The sequence below is a fragment of the Chionomys nivalis genome, chromosome 16, assembly GCF_950005125.1.
Source record: "Chionomys nivalis chromosome 16, mChiNiv1.1, whole genome shotgun sequence".
NCBI lineage: Eukaryota > Metazoa > Chordata > Mammalia > Rodentia > Cricetidae > Chionomys > Chionomys nivalis.
Window position 1 is genome coordinate 16,264,852 of NC_080101.1, and position 17,884 is coordinate 16,282,735.

Here is a 17,884-nt window from a genome sequence, read left to right on the forward strand (position 1 = left end):
TTATACAAAGACTCAACACGCTCAGCCTCTGCATGGGCTCCTCTTAAGCCATCTTCGGGGGAGGGGGGGGTGGAAGATGGCAGTGATCCTTGTTTAAGAGCCTGAGGAAGAATTTTCATTCTGAAGGATTGTTTAAGTAGTAATATGATTCTTTGAGGATGAAGATAAAGAAGAAGAATAGGGAAAAAAATGGGAAAATTTGCAGTTTATTCTGTAAGTGTTTAGTGACACCAATTTTATAAATAAGTCATTGCTCATCAGTGTACGGTCAAGTGAACATACATTAAATTATTTTTTGTATGATCCTTTAATGAATCACATGTGGAATGAGATTGGGGCTTATTGCATGATCAGGCAGAGGTGTGTCCCTGGAGCTTTGTGCTCTGAGCTGTGTGGTTTCATTTGTACTCACTGTGGCCTTGACATTTTGAACTTTATTATTTTAAGTCTAAATCCACATCCCCCTAAATTGAGTGCCCTTGCCATTGAGTTTTCATCCCATCTCAGGGTGTTTGAGTTAGTAGCATGCGTCCTGGATCCCACATTTTCCTCCCAAGCAGCATGCTGTCTCCGAATGCACACTCCACCCTCTCCCTGGTGCTCCCATTCTGCCTGCTCTGGTGGGGGTATTGCACATGACTAAGTTGCATGTTGTCACGGCCTTAGTGCAATTTAGTGTGTGTGATATTTTCACGTGAGTGCATGCACACGGCTATGGCTATTGCTTGCTGGGATTACAGCTTTTTCGTGCTGGAGGGTGGAACTCCTGGTGATGAATTAATTAAATGTGAGAATATATGTTCTGAAAGATTTAACTCAGAAAATGGATCTTCTACTTCTTCCCCAATTCTGAAAAATTGAAATTGTTATTTTTAAAAAGTCAGTGTTGTCCCTTAAGAAAATTGATGTTTCCAGTTTCAAATTTGAACGAATTGTTGACTGAATGAAATTGTTACAGATTTAAAGGTGTAAATAATACTCATTTAGAGTAAAATATGCAACAATAAATATAAAGTTTTATTTACTTACTTGCCTACTTATGTTTTTATTTTGTTTGTTTGCTTGTTTGTCCACCCATTTATTTATTTATCTATTTGAGGCAGAGTTTCTGTGAGCAGCTCTGACTGCTATGGAACTTGTTCTGTAGACTAGACTGGCCTCAAACTCACAGAGATCCACTTGCCTCTGAGTGCTGGGATAAAAGTGTGCACCACTAACCTCTGGCTAAAGTTATTTTTTTAAAAAAAGTTTTTAAGCTGGATGTGGTGGCACGTGCCTGCAATTCTATCATTTGGGAGGCTGAGGCAGGAGGATTGTTGTAAGTTCTATGCCAGTTTGAGCTACATAGTGAGTTTAGATTAGTTTGAGCTATATAGCAAGACCAAAGAAAATCTCCAAAAAAAAAGTGTGTGGAATATTTTTATTTGTTTGAGATGCCATAGCATTGAAATAAAGAGACAAAATTTCTTATGCATATTTGGGGAAATTAAATTATCTGGAGCAAATTATGCCTCAACTAAGCGATTAAAGGTTAGTGTAATTTACTTGAATGTTTAACTTCATAGGAAAGTAATTCTAAAATCTTTGTCTTTTATGTAGCTTTTCATTGTGATACTTGCTGCATTTGTTTTATTGAGCTTAAAAGTTTTGGGTACAGATGTCTACTATTATGTAGTTGAAACCCTTTAAAAATTTTAAGCATTAATCATTCATAGTAAGGACACAGAATGTACATTAATAAGTATTAATGATATAAAAGTTGTGAATGAATATTTGTCGTGACCACCAGAGACTTCCTTTGGTGTCCAGAGTTGGCCGCTTCTGTCTATGACTCAGCTGTTCCTCGTGCAAGCTCTGCCTCCCTGGACTGCTCAGTAGCATTTGGGACCAATGCACAGCCATGACCTTGACGCTCACACTAGAAATCTGTTGTTGCTGGGTTTCTGTGCATTGACTGTGGAGCAGGTCTCTGAGGCAGGTGAACCAGGAGAGGGGAAAGAGGATGTAATGGAAGAGAGGTTAGGTGCACGGATGCAAACAAGGAGATAGTGGGCATTTGCTTCCTGACTTCTGTCCTAAAGTAGGTACTGCAATAAAACAAGAAGGAAGTTTTAGATTTCCCTCTTTCCTCTACAGTATATGTTTATCCTGTAGTTTATAACATTGCCTCTTAAATATAATTGTATGTATTCTACTTGAAATGTTTTTGAGATCAGCTGAGTTGGACAAATGGGTCTGATAGACTACATTCAGGATTGCATCAAACCTTCAATTTGTTAGAACTAAAATTTTTGTTTCATAGTATAGGAATTGGAAGAAATGGTGTATAGCCGATCGGGGAGCTGGTGCTGTCCCCATTCAGAGTGTTCCATGCTGTCTCTTGCTCTCATGGTCTTTTTACTAGCTTATTGTCCATTTGAGGCACACTGTAGTGTATTGAGGGTGGAGTCCCATGGGTGAATGGTAGCCTAGGTAGAGTACCCTTAGGTGGATGTTTCCTAGGGACAGGATAGTTTGGTGCTCTTCTGTTTGGTCTTTAGAGAGAAAGGTGGGAGGAATGTACAGAAAGGCAGAGTAAGTGGGGTCTGATTTTAGACTCAACACATTTTTTTTTTTTTTTTTTTTTTTTTGGTTTTTCAAGACAAGGTTTCTCTGTGGTTTTGGAGCCTGTCCTGGAACTAGCTCTTGTAGACCAGGCTGGTCTCGAACTCACAGAGATCCGCCTGCTTCTGCCTCCCGAGTGCTGGGATTAAAGGCGTGCGCCACCACCGCCCCGGCTTCTGTTTGTTTTCTTAAGCCGTGTGCTTCCTACTTGTCTGTGGCAAGTGTCACTGTGTGCGCCAGTCATAGCTTTTCTGAGCTGTGCTTTGTCACTTGACAGCTTGTCAGGCTTCATCTCTTCAAGAGCTGGTTGACTGATCAGCGTTGTCCTGTCTCTTCTGGGTTTATAAAAATGATGAGTTCCTGTTGGTAGGAATGGGAGCGGGCTCACAGCCTTGTCAGTGTGTGAAGGAGGCATGAAATTCACACCTTTAGTGTCACTCGGCACAAACGTTCTTGCAGCTGTTATGGAAAAACAAAGGTGCAGAGGAAAGGAAGGTTGGCTGCGTACAACATTTGGAACTTATGTCCTGCCTTTGAGAAGCCAAGTAGAGAGCGGAACCTGAGCTGTGGTGTCAGCGGGTGTGGGGCCAGGGGTCATCTGTCAGTCTGTAGTGACGGGGGTCTGGTTAGAAAAGATGCCTCTACCGCTGTGTCCGTTTCTTCTTCCTTTGCTAACTGAGCTGTCAGAAGAGGGGAGAAGAGCTTCCAACATATTCTCTATTTGGTTCTTGTCACTGCTGAGTGCTAGGAAAGCCTAGAGACACAAAGAACTCATTTCCATAATGCTTGAAAAATCACTAGGGATAAAATAGTTCCAGAGGGTTGAGCAGAAACAACTCTGCCTAAAACAGGCTCAAGTCTGAAGGAAACAGGGAGCACATGCTCATTAGGGTAGTGACCATGACCTGAGGTCTTTGGTCATGGTGAGCAGTCTTGAAGGGAATGCCTGTTGGCACCTCAATTTCATACAGCACAGATGTTACACACTGTGGTTAAAAAAATGCCACAAGTCTGAGTCTGGTGAATTTTGAACATGATAGGGTGATGTGTATCATGCCATTTTTCCTTGATAACAAGGTAGGTGTGTGCACACTGCTGGCTATCCAAAAAAGATGTGGATTAATTGGCACCAGTGAGAGAAAGAAGTAGCTTTTCATTATAAACTTTGTTCTCACAATGATGAAACTATATTCTGCTAGCACATTTGACTGTATTGTGCACGATTGTCTGCAGCTCATTAGTTCGTACCAGATGAACTTTTCTTTGACTAGGAGAGCAAATTATGTCAGATTTTGAGTGTGTGCGCGCACGCGCGTGTGCCTTACCTGTGTTCTTCACAGGTTCTTCTATTCAGCCTCATTCCCTCGTGTTTATGAAACGGGTTTTATCGTATAATAGATGTCCATGTGCAGCTTTAGGCTGCACTGACTGTGCTGTCTGGTCATTGGTAGCTACTGTAGTGGTTTAATTGTAGATGTATTCTGACTGTTTTTAAATGCTGGGGATTGAACCCAGGGCCTCACTTGCTAGGTGAGTAGTCTACCCCTGAGCTGTACCCCCACCTCTCAGCTTCCGAATCTGGCTGATGAGTGTAAGCTCAGTATTACAGGTTCTTGTTCATATAATCTTTACAGTTTAAATAGTAAAGTTGTATTCGCCTCCTGTTGACGATAGTATACCAAATTATCACGAACTGAGTATTTAAAAAAGAGAAAACATATTTTCTAGTGTGGGCAGCCGGAAGTCCTAAGATGAAGATAGGAGCAGGGCTGTGGTCTTCCTGGGTGGTGTAAGGGAGATTTGAGTACGTTTTTAGAGTGTGCTGTGAGGCTGTTTTTAATGCATGTGTGCCAGGTCACAAGCCATGCTGTCCAGGCAGAAGCTTATTTTGTTCCTCAGTGGTAATAGAATATGCTTGGGAACTGTGAACGGTGTGTAGTGCAGATACTTAGGGTGTACAGATTAGCTCAAAATTGCTGTAGTGACTGTTGCATACAACCCCAGTTCAGGGTGGAAGGAAGAAGCCTGTGCTTGTCACACAAGTGGTCTGTTTCAGAGTGAGCTGGTGCTGGGGCCTCAGTGAGCTACTTTACTATGCATCCTTGGTGCCAACTTAGTTTTACTGTGAAAACTTGTAAGGTTTGGCCACACCCACACTTCTCACACTGGCTGCTCATTAATTCTGGACAAGTTCTCTGGCCCTCCCCTCACCCTAGCAGTTGATGTGGTTCTTCCCCTCCCTGACTCCTGCCCCAGAAATGATTCCATCCGCTCTTTTGCTGATTGGTCGTTGTCTTGTGGTCTGCTGAGGACATCGCCTTTTTTCTCTTCCTCTCCATGCTTGCCTCTTGAGGGTGCCTTTCCCTTCATGTAATTAGACTGCTGTGCCTTGTGCCTACTAATCCTGGTGTGCTATTTCAGCTCCTCCCAGATGTTTCCATCGTTCTTTTGACTTCCCTCTCCAGACCAGACATCCTCCCTTCCTTTATTCTCTCCTTAACCATGTTTCATTGACGCTGTGAGGAATGTGGTGTGAGGTGGGACCTGTAGTGGTTCCTATGGTGGGCGAAGACAGATATGCCAGACAGACAGAGCTTGAGTGCACAGTTTATTGAGAGAGGGGTAAAGGGAAGGGAAAAGAGAGAGAAAAGCAGAGAGAAAGATTTGGAGTGGGCAGAGTTTGTCTCTTAAAGGGACTTTGCACCTGCGTACAATTAGGGTACTGCTTGCCATGTGTAGAAGGGTGACTGCACTGTGCCAGGTTCCAGGGGCAGGGCCAAAGTGTACCTGGGTGCTAACATTCCTCCCTCCTCCTCCTCCCCCTCCTCCCCCTCCTCCTCTTCTTTTTTTGTTAAAAAGGTGAATAGTTAGCACTATTAAGGCAGGTTAAGGGAATGAGGGTGTCAAGTTCTCGAGACTGCTTCCTGCTGACCTGTTGGGCGTCAGCCATCTTTGGGGGAACCTGAGAACACATCCTGGGTAGCTGGTTGTTTCGCTGCAGTGCTTGGCGAGCTGGATCCACGCTGAGCGGTTGTGGAGGAATTTTTTACCTGGAGTCCTCCAGCTTGACTGTAACTGGTTAAAACTTAACAGGTTTTTTATGTTTGTTAGCTTTTGTTAATCTAAAATAGATTTCTATAACCTTAATTTTTTTTATCAGACATCACTGTTCTTTCCCTATCATTTCTTTTTTCTTGGGACTCTTCAGTTTCTTTGTTTCCTGTGGGTGTCTCCCCTCCTCCTTTCTGATATATTTGCATCTGAGTCGTTGTTCTGAGAATCACAGCACACATTCTTGGGTGATGCCACTGGTAAAGGTGGCAGTGACTTTGCAGATGGGGAGCTGTTCTTTGATACCATGTCTCAGCACCCAAGTAGATGACAGTCCCCCGACCGCAGAGCTGGCCTTTGCTCCTGCTGTGTGCAGCCACCTGTGCTGCCATCATCCTCTTTTTCAATGATAGCTTCACCTTCAGAGCCCTGGCCTCTGCGGCTTATGGTCCCTTGAGGTTATTTGTGGCTGCTGCCTTTTCCACATAGGGCTGCCTTATTCTCTTCCAATGGAGAAGCGGAAATGAAGCACCCTCATGTACCATACATTGATTTAACTGCAGGATATATGCCTATTTTCACTCCTTGAATGTTCCTGCCTGGTTAGAGTTTATAGTCATGCATCTATCTCCCCAGATGACATGAATTATTTGATACCAGAAGTTACTTTGTAGGTTTTGTTGAAATGTATGAAAATATTGTTAGAAGAAAAAAAATGCCAGAGTATAAGTTAAATTACTCCCCACTCCTCTTTAGCCCTCCCTTCCTCCTTCTGTTGCCTTCCCTGCTCTCCCCCCATTGCCCTCCTCCTTCCCCTTTTGCTCCTCTTTTCCTTCCATGCTGAGTCTTGAACCCAGGACCTGGAGTGTGCTGAACATTGTTCCACTATGGAACTATACTCTCAGCCTCACTTGTTCTTTCTGGTTGTGGACTGGATGGGTGCAGCTTGGATTTCTTAGACCTTAATTCTTTCTTTAGACGCATGCTATTTATACCCAGGAAATATCTGCTTCAGAAGTAGAAAGTCGTGCTGGGCGGTAGTTGCGCACACCTTTAATCCCAGCACTTCGGAGGCAGAGACAGGTGGATCTCTGTGAGTTTGATGCCAGTCTGGTCTACAAGAGCTAGTTCCAGGAGAGGCACTTAAGCTTCAGAGAAACAAAACAAAACAAAACAAAAACCCTAAAAAACCACAAAAAAGAAAAAAGAAGTAGAAAGTTAGCTAGACAGCTTTTAATCCCAGCACTTAGGAAGCAGAGGCAAGTGGATCTCTGAGTTCGGGACCAGCCTGGTCTACAGAACTGATTCTAGGACAGCCAGGAATACACAGAGAAACCCTGTCTTAAAAAGAAAGAAGGGAAAAGAACTGGAAAGTTGGGCCTGGGGTTATAGCTCAGTTGAGTGCTTGTGTAGCATGCACAAGGCCCTGAATTTGACACCCCGCAGGAGTTGTTTTAGGGTGTGTTGTTTTGCATGTCTTCTCATTAGGGAGCTGTGTGAACAGCAGTTTATACACAGCTTCCAGTGCTGTGCTGAGTAAATAGTATTCTCAGAGATGAGTTGTTGCCAGATTTGGGATAACGTGACCAAAGATCCAGAGGTGAGGATTTTTCTAAACCGAAATATGATGCCGGGGTTATTTACCTTTTCCTTTCTCTTTGGCTCTTCTAGAGGGGTATTCGATGCTTCCCTCAAAATGGCTGGCTTCTATGGATTGTACACCTGGCTGACCCACACCATATTTGGCATCAATATTGTCTTCATACCATCAGGTAACTACCATATGCAGAATTTCCTGACTGTCTCGTTAAGGAAAGGTTGACGTTACATTAGAGCTGCCCTCTTCCTCAGAGCGAAGATACCTAGCCTGGCGGCGTATATTCTCCAGCACCTGGAACTGTACCCTTTGCGTAGAAAGCCTTGTGCAAGTGCTTGTTGAATGAATAGATGTCCTAGCACAACATTGGGCACATAGTTGGCACTCAACCAATTAATTGAACTAATTAGCAGGCAGTGAGCAGTTTGTTGTCTCATGTCTTTGCTCCATGAGAGCTACCCTCGCAGGGGCAGGCTGAGTGCGTCTGGGCAAATAGAAGCAGCTGTGCCTGTTGTGATCTGTCCTGAGCGCAGCACCTTCGTTCTGCGAGCACCGCACAGGCAGAGGGCAGGCTGGTTCTCCTTTGTCTTCTGTGTTTGTCATTGTTTCTTTAAGTATCCCTTCCTGCCTTCCACATTTGCCTCTGCTGTAACTTTTTACTTTCATTCGTTTCCCCCTCCTTATGTCCCCACAATTCATTCATGCTTTCTCCCAGTTGACTGTCTAGTAACCCACCCTCTGATTGTTCTGCACCCTGAGACCACACGGAGCTATTGAGATAGGCAATATATTGATAAGGCGATATATGGATGAAAACCAGTTTTTCAAGGTCACCTGAATGGTTAATGGTTGGATCAGAACAAGAACCACATCTGTGTGGCTCTTAGTCTGAAGGGAGCCAAAGAGAGGAGAGTACTTGGAATGGAGCGAGCTTGAAGTAAAGTCTACTTACAGGGCTTTGTTGCATTAGTTACCTTTTTCTTTCTTTCTTTCCTTCCTTCCTTTCTTTTCTTAGTGGCAAATTAAAGAATAAGAATTCAACCAGAGATCTAGATTGACTTGAGTGTCAGGACGTTTTGGTGAATGTTCTACTAGTATATTTATAGGACTGGACTTTAGCCATAGGACAGTAAGATTTAACATTTAAGAATAACATAAACTAGGGGCTGGAGAGATAGCTCCAAGCTTAAGAGCACTGGCTGCTCTTTCAGAGGACCTGGGTTCAATTCCCAGCACCTGGGTTCGATTCCCATCACCCATGTAGCAGTTCACAGCTGTCTGTAAGTTCAGTTTCAGGGGATCTGATGCCCATACACAGACACAACAACATTACACAGAAAAAAATTGAAATATTTAGAAAAGAAAAGAACATTAGAAAAATTGATAACAACTTTTAAAATGAGTTGTTAGCTGGGCAGTGGTGGTGCATGCCTTTAATCCCAGCACTGAGGAGGCAGAGGCAGGTAGATCTCTGAGTTCAAGGACAACCTGATCTACAGTGCATTCCAGGACAGTCAGGGCCACACAGAGAAACTGTCTTGACGCCCCCCGCCCCCCCAGCCCCATAGTGAACTGTTATTTAACTAGAAAGATCAGTTAAACCAGTTCTACCAGCCCTCTAAAACTGAATCTTGTATTCTCTTACTTGTTTGGGTGGATTTTTTTTTTTTCCATAACAGGATTTCTCTGTGTACCCTGGCTGTCCTGAAACTCACTCTCTAGACCAGGCTGGCCTCAAACTCATAGAGATCTGCCTGCCTCTGCCTTCTGTATGCTGGGATCAAAGGCGTGTGCCATCAATGTCTGGCTCTTTGGGTGGCTTTTAAAGATGATTGTTTTTATTTTATGTGTGTGGATGTATTTCTACCACAGGTGTGCAGTGCCTGCAGAGACCAAAGCATGTCATATCTGGAACAGGAGTTAGCAGTGACTTTGATTGCCCTGTGGGTTCTGGGAACCAAACTTGGACCTCCAGCTGCAATGGGCTGTTTTTAGGGAGGGAGAGGCAGTGCTTGGGTTCTGCTGCTTTGTTGCTGTTTTGCCAGTGACTTTGCTTTTCTTTTACTCTTGTATTAGCTCTGGCAGCAATCCTTGGAGCAGTGCCATTCCTGGGGACATACTGGGCCGCGGTACCTGCAGTCCTAGACTTGTGGCTGACACAAGGGTTAGGGTGTAAGGCCGTCCTGCTCCTGGTCTTCCATCTCTTGCCGACATACTTCGTGGACACTGCGATCTACTCTGACATATCAGGGTGAGCATTCTCAGGTTCTCGCTAAGTCATAGACTGTTAGTTTTGGGAAGAGATGGGGAAGGACTAGTGGAAGAATTTTTCATTTGGGTAGCCTTTTGTGATTTCTCTGACAGTGAAATTTGTATGTAGCATAATACTGCTATGATAAGGGTATGATTGTTATATAAGTATTTATAAAGCTACAAGTTAAGACAAAATTATGCATATGGTTTGATTTTTGTGGCATTTGGCCTAGGAGGGAAATATTACCAGAGATGCCTAAATATTTCAAATACAGCAAAGAGTTAGTAGATATTTTGGTGCTGCTTTGCCTTTGTAGAAAATGATTATGCAATTGTACATCTGCAAATTCCAACCTAACGTGAGTTACAGCGTGTTCTAATGCCTGTGCTCTCTTCAGATGCTATGTCTGTATGGGCACGGCTTCAGCTTCAAACGCTTCAGACTTTGCTGATACCATAAAGATCTATCCTGTGTTTTGGTCTCTGTATAGAGATTGCATCCTGTCCTCAATCAGGTTGTCACGTAGACATGTGTTCAGATTTCACATTGTTCATTATTGTCTCGGTCCCAACCAAGTGGATTTTCATCATTCTGACTTAAATTTCAGAATATGGCCTGTGAAACCCACCCAAAACAGCTAATATATTTATTATCTTCATTTTTATAATGATTATTGTTTGGAGAAAGGAGCTCACTGTGTAGCTCAGATAGATCTCCCAATTCACAATCCTCCTGTCTCAACTTTCTAAGTTCTGTAGTTCCAGCTCAGACTCACATCTGGCCTCATTCGATATACTGTCAGTAAACAAAAGATCCAGTGAGGTTGAGTGCCTGTGGAGTGGGGGATGGGGAGGAGGCATGGTGATGCACACCTTTAGTACCAGCTCTTAAAGATGCAGAGGCTGGTGATGATTCCGGTGCGTTCAAAGTCAGCCTGGGTTGTATAGCCAGTTTGAGGCCATCCAGGGCTCCATAGTGACACTCTGTCTCAAGAACAAAACCTAAAAGCCAACTGGACAGGGCCTCAGCTTCTAGAAACAGCTGTCTTCAGTTATTTTTAAGTTTTCTGAAATTAAGTTGTATGGTGACTTATTTCTTCTCAAATGAATTAAAGTTGGAAATGAATGTAAAGCAGTCTAGAAGCCCCAGAGTGGAGTGAGACAGGAAACTCCAGTCCTTCCCATGGGAAATTTATACGCCCACAGCTCGAGAGGGAACAGTAAAAGTATCAGCCGGGGTCTGTGATCCTAGCGTTCAGGAATCAGAATCAAGACGATTGCCAGTTGCAGGCCCACTTGAGCTACATACCAAGATCCTGTCTCAGCATCAAAAACAGAGCCTGGAGCTGTAGAATTGTCTCCATGGAAAAGACTGTGTAGTCTTCTTCCAAGGGACTGGACTTTGGTTCCCAGCACCTACACTGGGCAGCTCACAACTGTCTGTATCTGCAGTTCTAGGGAATCCAAGTTCCTCTTCACACACACACACACACACACACACACACACACACACACACGAATGTAAAAATTCTGAAACAAAAACCAAAAACAAACCCAACAGAAACAAAGCCTGGCTTAGTGGTGCCCAGTTGTAATCCCAGCACTTGAGAGGCAGAGGCAGGAAAGTAACCAAAAGTTCAAAGCCATTTGTTTTACATCACAAGCTGCAGGTGAGTTAGGGTAGCAGGATGACACCTGCCTCAACAGCCAGCCATAGAACCAGTACCGTGGTTTCAAAAATGAGGTCTAAACAGTATATGATTTATACTTATGCTCCATGTATTTAAACTTTGCTGTAAATTTTTTATATTAAGGGTTATAGTTATAATTTAAGATTTGTATGTGATTTTCTCATATTTGATCAGTATTATTAGGAAATGAAAAGTTTAGTGTAAATTACATATGTATTTAGTAATTTATTTGTTATTTTTGTGCATTGGTGTTTTGCCTGTATGTATATCTGTGTGAGGGTGTCAGATCTCGGAGTTACAGACAGTTGCGAACTGTCACGTGGGTGTTGGGAATTGAACCTGGGACCTCTGGGAGAGCAATCAGTGCTCTTAACTGCTGAGCCATCTCTCCAGCCCTAAATTATATTTTTAATTAAGCTTTTATTTAAAAATCCTCCTTCCCCCACTCTAAGCCTTAAGAATGTCCGATAACAATTTTCTTCAAACATATTGGTTAGGGGAAGTCTACTTGACCTTTGTGGGCCACTGCTATGAATCTCTTTTTGAAAGAAGGAAGAGAGCTAAATTATGAACATCATGCTTTTGTTTCCTGAAGGTTGGCTGACCACAGTATGTGTTTGTAAACTGTAATATATTATCAAACATTCTTCCTACGTATTTAATTATTTACCCTCATTAAAATGTTCCACTCATTTGTGTTATTTAAAAACTCGAAACAAACAGACCGTGACCAATTCTTCATCCCTCTTGCGTCAGTGGTCAGGGCTTATCTATACTGTGCTGCTGTATCTGGCTCACTCCATCGCATCGTGCCAGCGGTGCCTTGATAAGCTTCAGACAGTTATGACTCCTGGGAAATAAAATCTTGGGCTTTGTTGACAGATGCCTTCCTTATGTGGCCCTTTATTATACCTGTGGTAACCGTGTTTTAGAAGGTTGCCAAAGGTCTAAACTGAGAATAGGCATATTGATGTTACTATTTTTACAGCTATAATTATGTTTTATTAAAGAAGCCATAGTTAGTTGAATGCATGCTGAATTAAAGGAAGTAACATAGTGGGCATCTTAGGTAGCCAGTCTTCAGCCAGCAGAAATCTTCAGGGAGCCACGTGGAATGTACAGACTACCCGATGGCAGCGAGTCCTGTAAGAAAAGGCTGATGTCACTCATTGCTACATACGAAGAAAATCCTTGTTTCTCAATATTATTACACTGTTCTTGATTCTGCATTGACGTAATCCGAAGAAAGCTAGGAGTGCAATAAAGCCTGAAATAGCAGGGAACTAACATTGTATTAGAGAGTACTTGGGATTTACTCCACAGCTGGCGCGCATTAGAAGTTGTATGAGCTGGTGTGTTCTTTGTTCCAGAGGAGGCCATCCTTACCTGACTGGCTTAGCAGTGGCTGGCGGAGCGTACTACCTGGGCCTGGAAGGAGCGATCATTGGGCCCATACTTCTCTGCATACTTGTGGTTGCTTCCAATATCTACAGTGCCATGCTAGTGAGTCCTACGAATTCAGTGCCCACACCAAATCAGACACCTTGGCCTGCTCAGACTCAGAGGTGAGTTCAGCAGCATGGTGGCAACCACGGTAGACATAGACATAGACTGCCCTGTCTCTGTTTTCAGTGATGACCTGCATCTAGACTCATCAGAGCACTCGTTAGCCATGCAACATAGTTCCATCAGTCCTCAGGTTTTCCAGTGCATTCTCGACATCAGATATTCAGCTTATTGATAGTCTGACTGTAGTCACTTCAGAAGGTTTTGAACATTGTCTAAAGTGTACTGTGTACTGCTCTTGAGGCGGGCCTTGTTGGGTCAGTGTTTCTACCTGTATTACTCACCAATCATTGTATTTTCTTTCACTCATTCTTTTTCATTGTTGTCTGGCATTCTGGTGTATGAATATACCAGTCTCGTTTTTCAGTGTGGTATTGAAAGGCATTAGATAGCTGTCATTTTATGGCTGTTAAAAGACAGGATTCTGTTAGTTATCTGGCGTGTATATCCTGGTGGTTGTGAATTATATTTCACTTGCTTGTATACCTAGAAGTGAAATATCTACTGTGTATCAGGTTTAGTGTTGAAAACTTGGAACGTAAGCCAGGTGCGTTGGCTCATGCCTGTGACCTCAGTGTTTGGGAGGCAGAGGCGGGCGGATTATCAGTTCCAGTGCTCTGACAGCAGCTCAGGCGGCATAGTAACACTGTTCTAGAATCAAACAGTGATTACAAAATGGACTTTCTGTGTAAAGTTTGTGCCTGTACAGCCTAGCAATAGTTTGAGAATAAAAAATTTTAAACTTCTAGACATTTCGTTATGTTTTCCAGCTTGTCTTCAGTGGGAAAGCACCGCTTTCTGTGTTGTTGTATATTCTATTGTATTTGAGTACTCCAACTGACAAGTCGGTTCTGATGGTCCACTTACACGTTTATATTACTGTGTAAAATCCTTTTAAAGTGTGGTCCTGTTCATTTTGTTTTAAATTTCATATCTCTTGAATCAAACACAATGGTTCCTCAGAAGCCTATTGGAGCTAATAGTTTTGTTTTGTTTTGGATTTTTTTTTTTTATTGTTTGTTTGTTTGGAGACAGGATCTCTCTATGTCACTGTGTAGCCCTGGCTGGCCTGGAATTCAGAGTCCACCTGCCTCTAACCTCCAAATGCTAGGGTTAAAGGTGTGCGTCACTACATCCCCATTTAATGCACCCTTTTAATGATGGCTAAGAAAAGTCAGTTTCCTCAAAAAGAGTAGAACACAGAGACCTAGGGGACTGACAAAGGACTCGTCAGCTGGGGCCTCTCCTTGCTTTCCTAGATAGAGGCGGTCGCGCTGTCCCAGCCCCACTGAAGTACTACCGCATCACTTTGCTTTCTCATTTAATAGCAGGTGCTATAGCGGGTGTCTGCCTAGTGAAGGGTAGCTTCTTCAGAGCACCAGAGGGACAATCACAGATTTTGTTAATGTTTTGCTGTTATTTTTTTGGGGGGGGTCTTCTAATTATTTTTAATATATAAAACAAGAGTTATTTTAAGATGAAACAGAAGAAACCAAGGTAGAGACAAGAGCCCTGTTTCTCTTCCCCTGGAAGTTGGACGTTGTATTATCAAGTGGGTAGTGCTGGGAAAGATGATGCAGGGGTCCATAGATAACCACCATTGTTTCCTTCATGCTTGTGGACGGTGCTTACTGTGCTTATTGTGAAAAACAGAGCTTTGACTTTTCCCTGTGCAAATGGTGTCAGGTAATGAAGGTGTTTGGGTTTTGGCTCATGGTAAAAGTGAGATACTGAAGCTGTCGCTGCGGTATTAAGGGCATGACTTACGTGACAAGTCCATTGCCTGTGCAGCCCTTGATGGCTGTGCTTTTTGGTCCCTTTTGTGGGGTAATTGATTCCTCACAGATCTTCAGCTCTGGTTGGAGGTAGCAGGCCCAGCTGCAGCCAGGAGCAGGGAAGGGCCGATGTGCTGCTGGTGCAGAGATCTGCTGTAGGCTTGGTACCCTGTGCTACTACATAGCTCACTTGCGTCTCTGCCTGTTGTTTCTAGTCCAAAAACTTTCCTGTCTCCAGAGAGAAGAAATTAATTTCTGCCAAGGAGTGGGGAAGAAGGGACAGCTGCTTGGTGTGGCAGACGGTGGGGGCGATGGAGGGCAAGGTGCTGTCTTAGACTTTCTTAGCAGATGAGCAGCAATTCATTGCTTAGCTCCACCTTCCCCTCTCATAGTTAGCTCATGTTACCTACTTCTGAGCCTTATAGGGGATTTTGCTGGGTGAATTCAGGTTGTTTTAGGCTCCTTTTACTACTGGCCTGGAATTTCTGCTTTTTAGGGCTGGCCGAGTCCCAGTGGTTGCCTGTTGGATTCTCCCCACCAACTCCCAGCTGTTAGTGGGTGCTTGTACTGGCATTCAGTGTTAGATGCACTGCTGCTATGGTGTGCAGTTTTAAATGGCTGTCTAAGTAGTGACACACACGACACTTGTAACATTTATTGAAACTTACTGTGTGCTGAATACCAAGATAAAAACTTTGTATGTTTTTTTTGAGGCAAGGTCTCTCTATGTAGCCCCAGTTGGCCTGGAACTCACTGAGATCCACCTGTCTCCACCTCCTGAGTTCTGGGATTAAAGGCATACACCAGGCCTGGCTCTGCAAATGTTCTGTTCTGAACCCATTAGTGCTTCCCATGGTGCTGAGATGAAGAAGTTTAGAGATGTTAAGTTGCCCTTTGGTCACATAGTTTCAAGCATGCAAGCTACCTGTTTCAGCTAATGTCTTTGTTTGCCCTAAATGCTCTGTGTCCCAGAACAGAGGAACCATGCGAAGCACCTCCTTTTCTTGGCCAGGAGGCAGCATTGACTAGTAAATCACCAGGCTAACCACAGTCAGCCACAGTGTTAATCTTAGTTTGTACATCTTTGTCCTTCAGGCAGACTTTTCATTCATAAATGAGAGAAATGATCGTTATGTTTCATTCAAACTTACAGATTTCTTTAAAACTTTTAAAGATGTCAAAGGATAAATTAATCTATAGAATTTTAGAAATGCTTATAGATTATTAGTTGTAAAAACATTTTTCGGTGTTTTTCAAAATTACTACCGAGTCCCTATTTGTTGGAGAAAGCTTTTAGCTGACTTTGTTTATCTTCAAATTTGAAAACACAAACTTGGACAACACTCTAAGAAATAGTTACATAAATTGCTATTTGCAGCAATGGTTCGGGCAATGGAGGGGAGTGCATCCCACCCCCATGCACTCATGCATTGTTAGGACTCTGGTGGATAGAGCCTGGGGATCTGCCAAATACAGTGCTCAGGAGTATGGACAGTGTCACTATTGCTAAATGTCAGTACGTAGATGGATGTAAATCTTTGTTGTTTGACCCTTTTAAAAGATAACAGAAGTATTTAAGGAGACTTTTGTTGCAGTGTTCAGTCTGTCACTGTGTTTTTGTATTCGTGGTGGATTTAGTCATACAACATGAAAACTTTCAAAGCCTTGGGCTCTAGTTCTCGTGCTCTGAGGGCGGGAGGCTTAGGTCACTCACCGTTTTTGAGAGAGCCTCCAGAAAGCTGAGCATCTGTGAGGGCGGGAGGCTTAGGTCACTCACCGTTTTTGAGAGAGCCTCCAGACAGCTGAGCATCTGTGAGTGCAATGTCTCTTCTGCAACATTACATGTGTTCCTCTTGATCTTGAAGGACTTCGAGCTTTGTACTAGAAGGTTAGGCTTCAGTTTATTCCTACTCTTCCGAATCCTGTGTGTCTGCGTGGACTGAAAATGCTTAAAGCTAAAGGAGTCAAGGAGGAGGTTGTAGGACTGTGGAATTGTTTTTTGTTTTGTTTTGTTTTGTTTTTTGATTTTCGAGACAGGATTTCTCCGTAGCTTTTTGGTTCCTGTCCTGGAACTAGCTCTTGTAGACCAGGCTGGCCTCGAACTCACAGAGATCCGCCTGCCTCTGCCTCCCAAGTGCTGGGATTAAAGGCGTGCGCCACCACCGCCCGGCTGTGAAATTGTTTTTGAAGTTAGATTTGCTTTTTAGGCTGTTAAGGAAAAAACCTGTGCTGTGCATGGTTTGTTTATACTGCTGCTTGGACTCAGCACACTTAAGCCTGCGTTGTCTTTTAGTTCTGTTTCTAATGAAAATGTTGAGCACTTCGTGATAACTGATGGCTGATTTGCTATAAAAACAAAATTAACTTTACTTGACTTTGAGGAAAGTGATCTAGAAATGAACGGTGCTATAACATGCTCTGTTTATGTGGTCAGAGACTAAATGTAAGTTGGAAATTGCTCTTGAGGGCCTGGAGAGATGACATAGTAGTTAGGATTACTTGTTGTTCTTGTAGAAGACCTTCTTTTTAGGTCCATATGGTACCCACAGCCATCTGGAAATCTAGTTCTAGGGAATTGGATGCTCTCTTCTGGACACCAGACAAGCACATGAGACATCTACATACATGCACTCAAAGCTCTCAAATTTGTTTTAGTTTGAAAAACGCCAGTGTTTTAGGGTCCAGTGTCTTTTGTTTTCCTCCCTGGTGGTGCTGATAAGGAGTAGTATGGTTTCTCTAGATGACTGCTAATAAACTGTCCACATATATCTCACTTCAGGCAAGTTTGCCTCAGTAGGAACAATACCAATAATAAAACCCTCTTACCTATCACCAGCTAATCTCAAAACAATGTAAAGAAGATAGAAGATTTTTTTTCTTGTTTAAAAGAAGTCCAGAGGGGCATTCCAGGTCTAATGTGTTAAACAAATGGCCAAGTCCAACCTCTCTCCATCAGAAGGCTGTGGCAGCCTTGACTTGTGGCTTTCTAAGGTGGATATTGGAGCTCATGTCCCATTGATAAGCTCTGACCTGCCCATTTGACTGTCTGTAAGCACCTCAGCTTTGCATGGTGACATTGTGACTCAGGCCAGCCAGTCATATCAAGGACTGTTTAGCCACCACTGTCCTAAAGTAGAAACCTTTGTTCAGCACACCCTTCTACCCAGTCCAGAGACCAGCTGCCACTGGCAGTGCTCACTTAGCTTGTCTGATGGAGGATAGCAGTAGTAGAAGGTGGTAAAATGCCGTCCCACATCTGCCTGGGGCTCCGCCTGCAGGGCTTGGGTTCTGTGCTGCTCCAGGGATCCTACTTCCTAACAGGAGGCTAGTCACTCAGCAGTTAATCC

At 43.3% G+C, this 17,884-nt stretch overlaps 1 protein-coding gene across 3 annotated transcripts in view; it reads left to right on the forward strand.

Annotated features, from left to right (window-relative positions):
- The window catches only part of Tmem245 (transmembrane protein 245), a 77,027-nt gene that overhangs the window by 53,922 nt on the left and 5,221 nt on the right, over window positions 1-17,884 (forward strand). For all 3 annotated transcript variants that reach the window (XM_057790486.1, XM_057790489.1, XM_057790488.1), the window contains 3 exons: window positions 7,327-7,427; window positions 9,329-9,503; window positions 12,567-12,761. In XM_057790486.1, coding sequence (XP_057646469.1) covers window positions 7,327-7,427; window positions 9,329-9,503; window positions 12,567-12,761 — 471 coding nt within the window. The remainder of the gene's footprint in view (window positions 1-7,326; window positions 7,428-9,328; window positions 9,504-12,566; window positions 12,762-17,884) is intronic.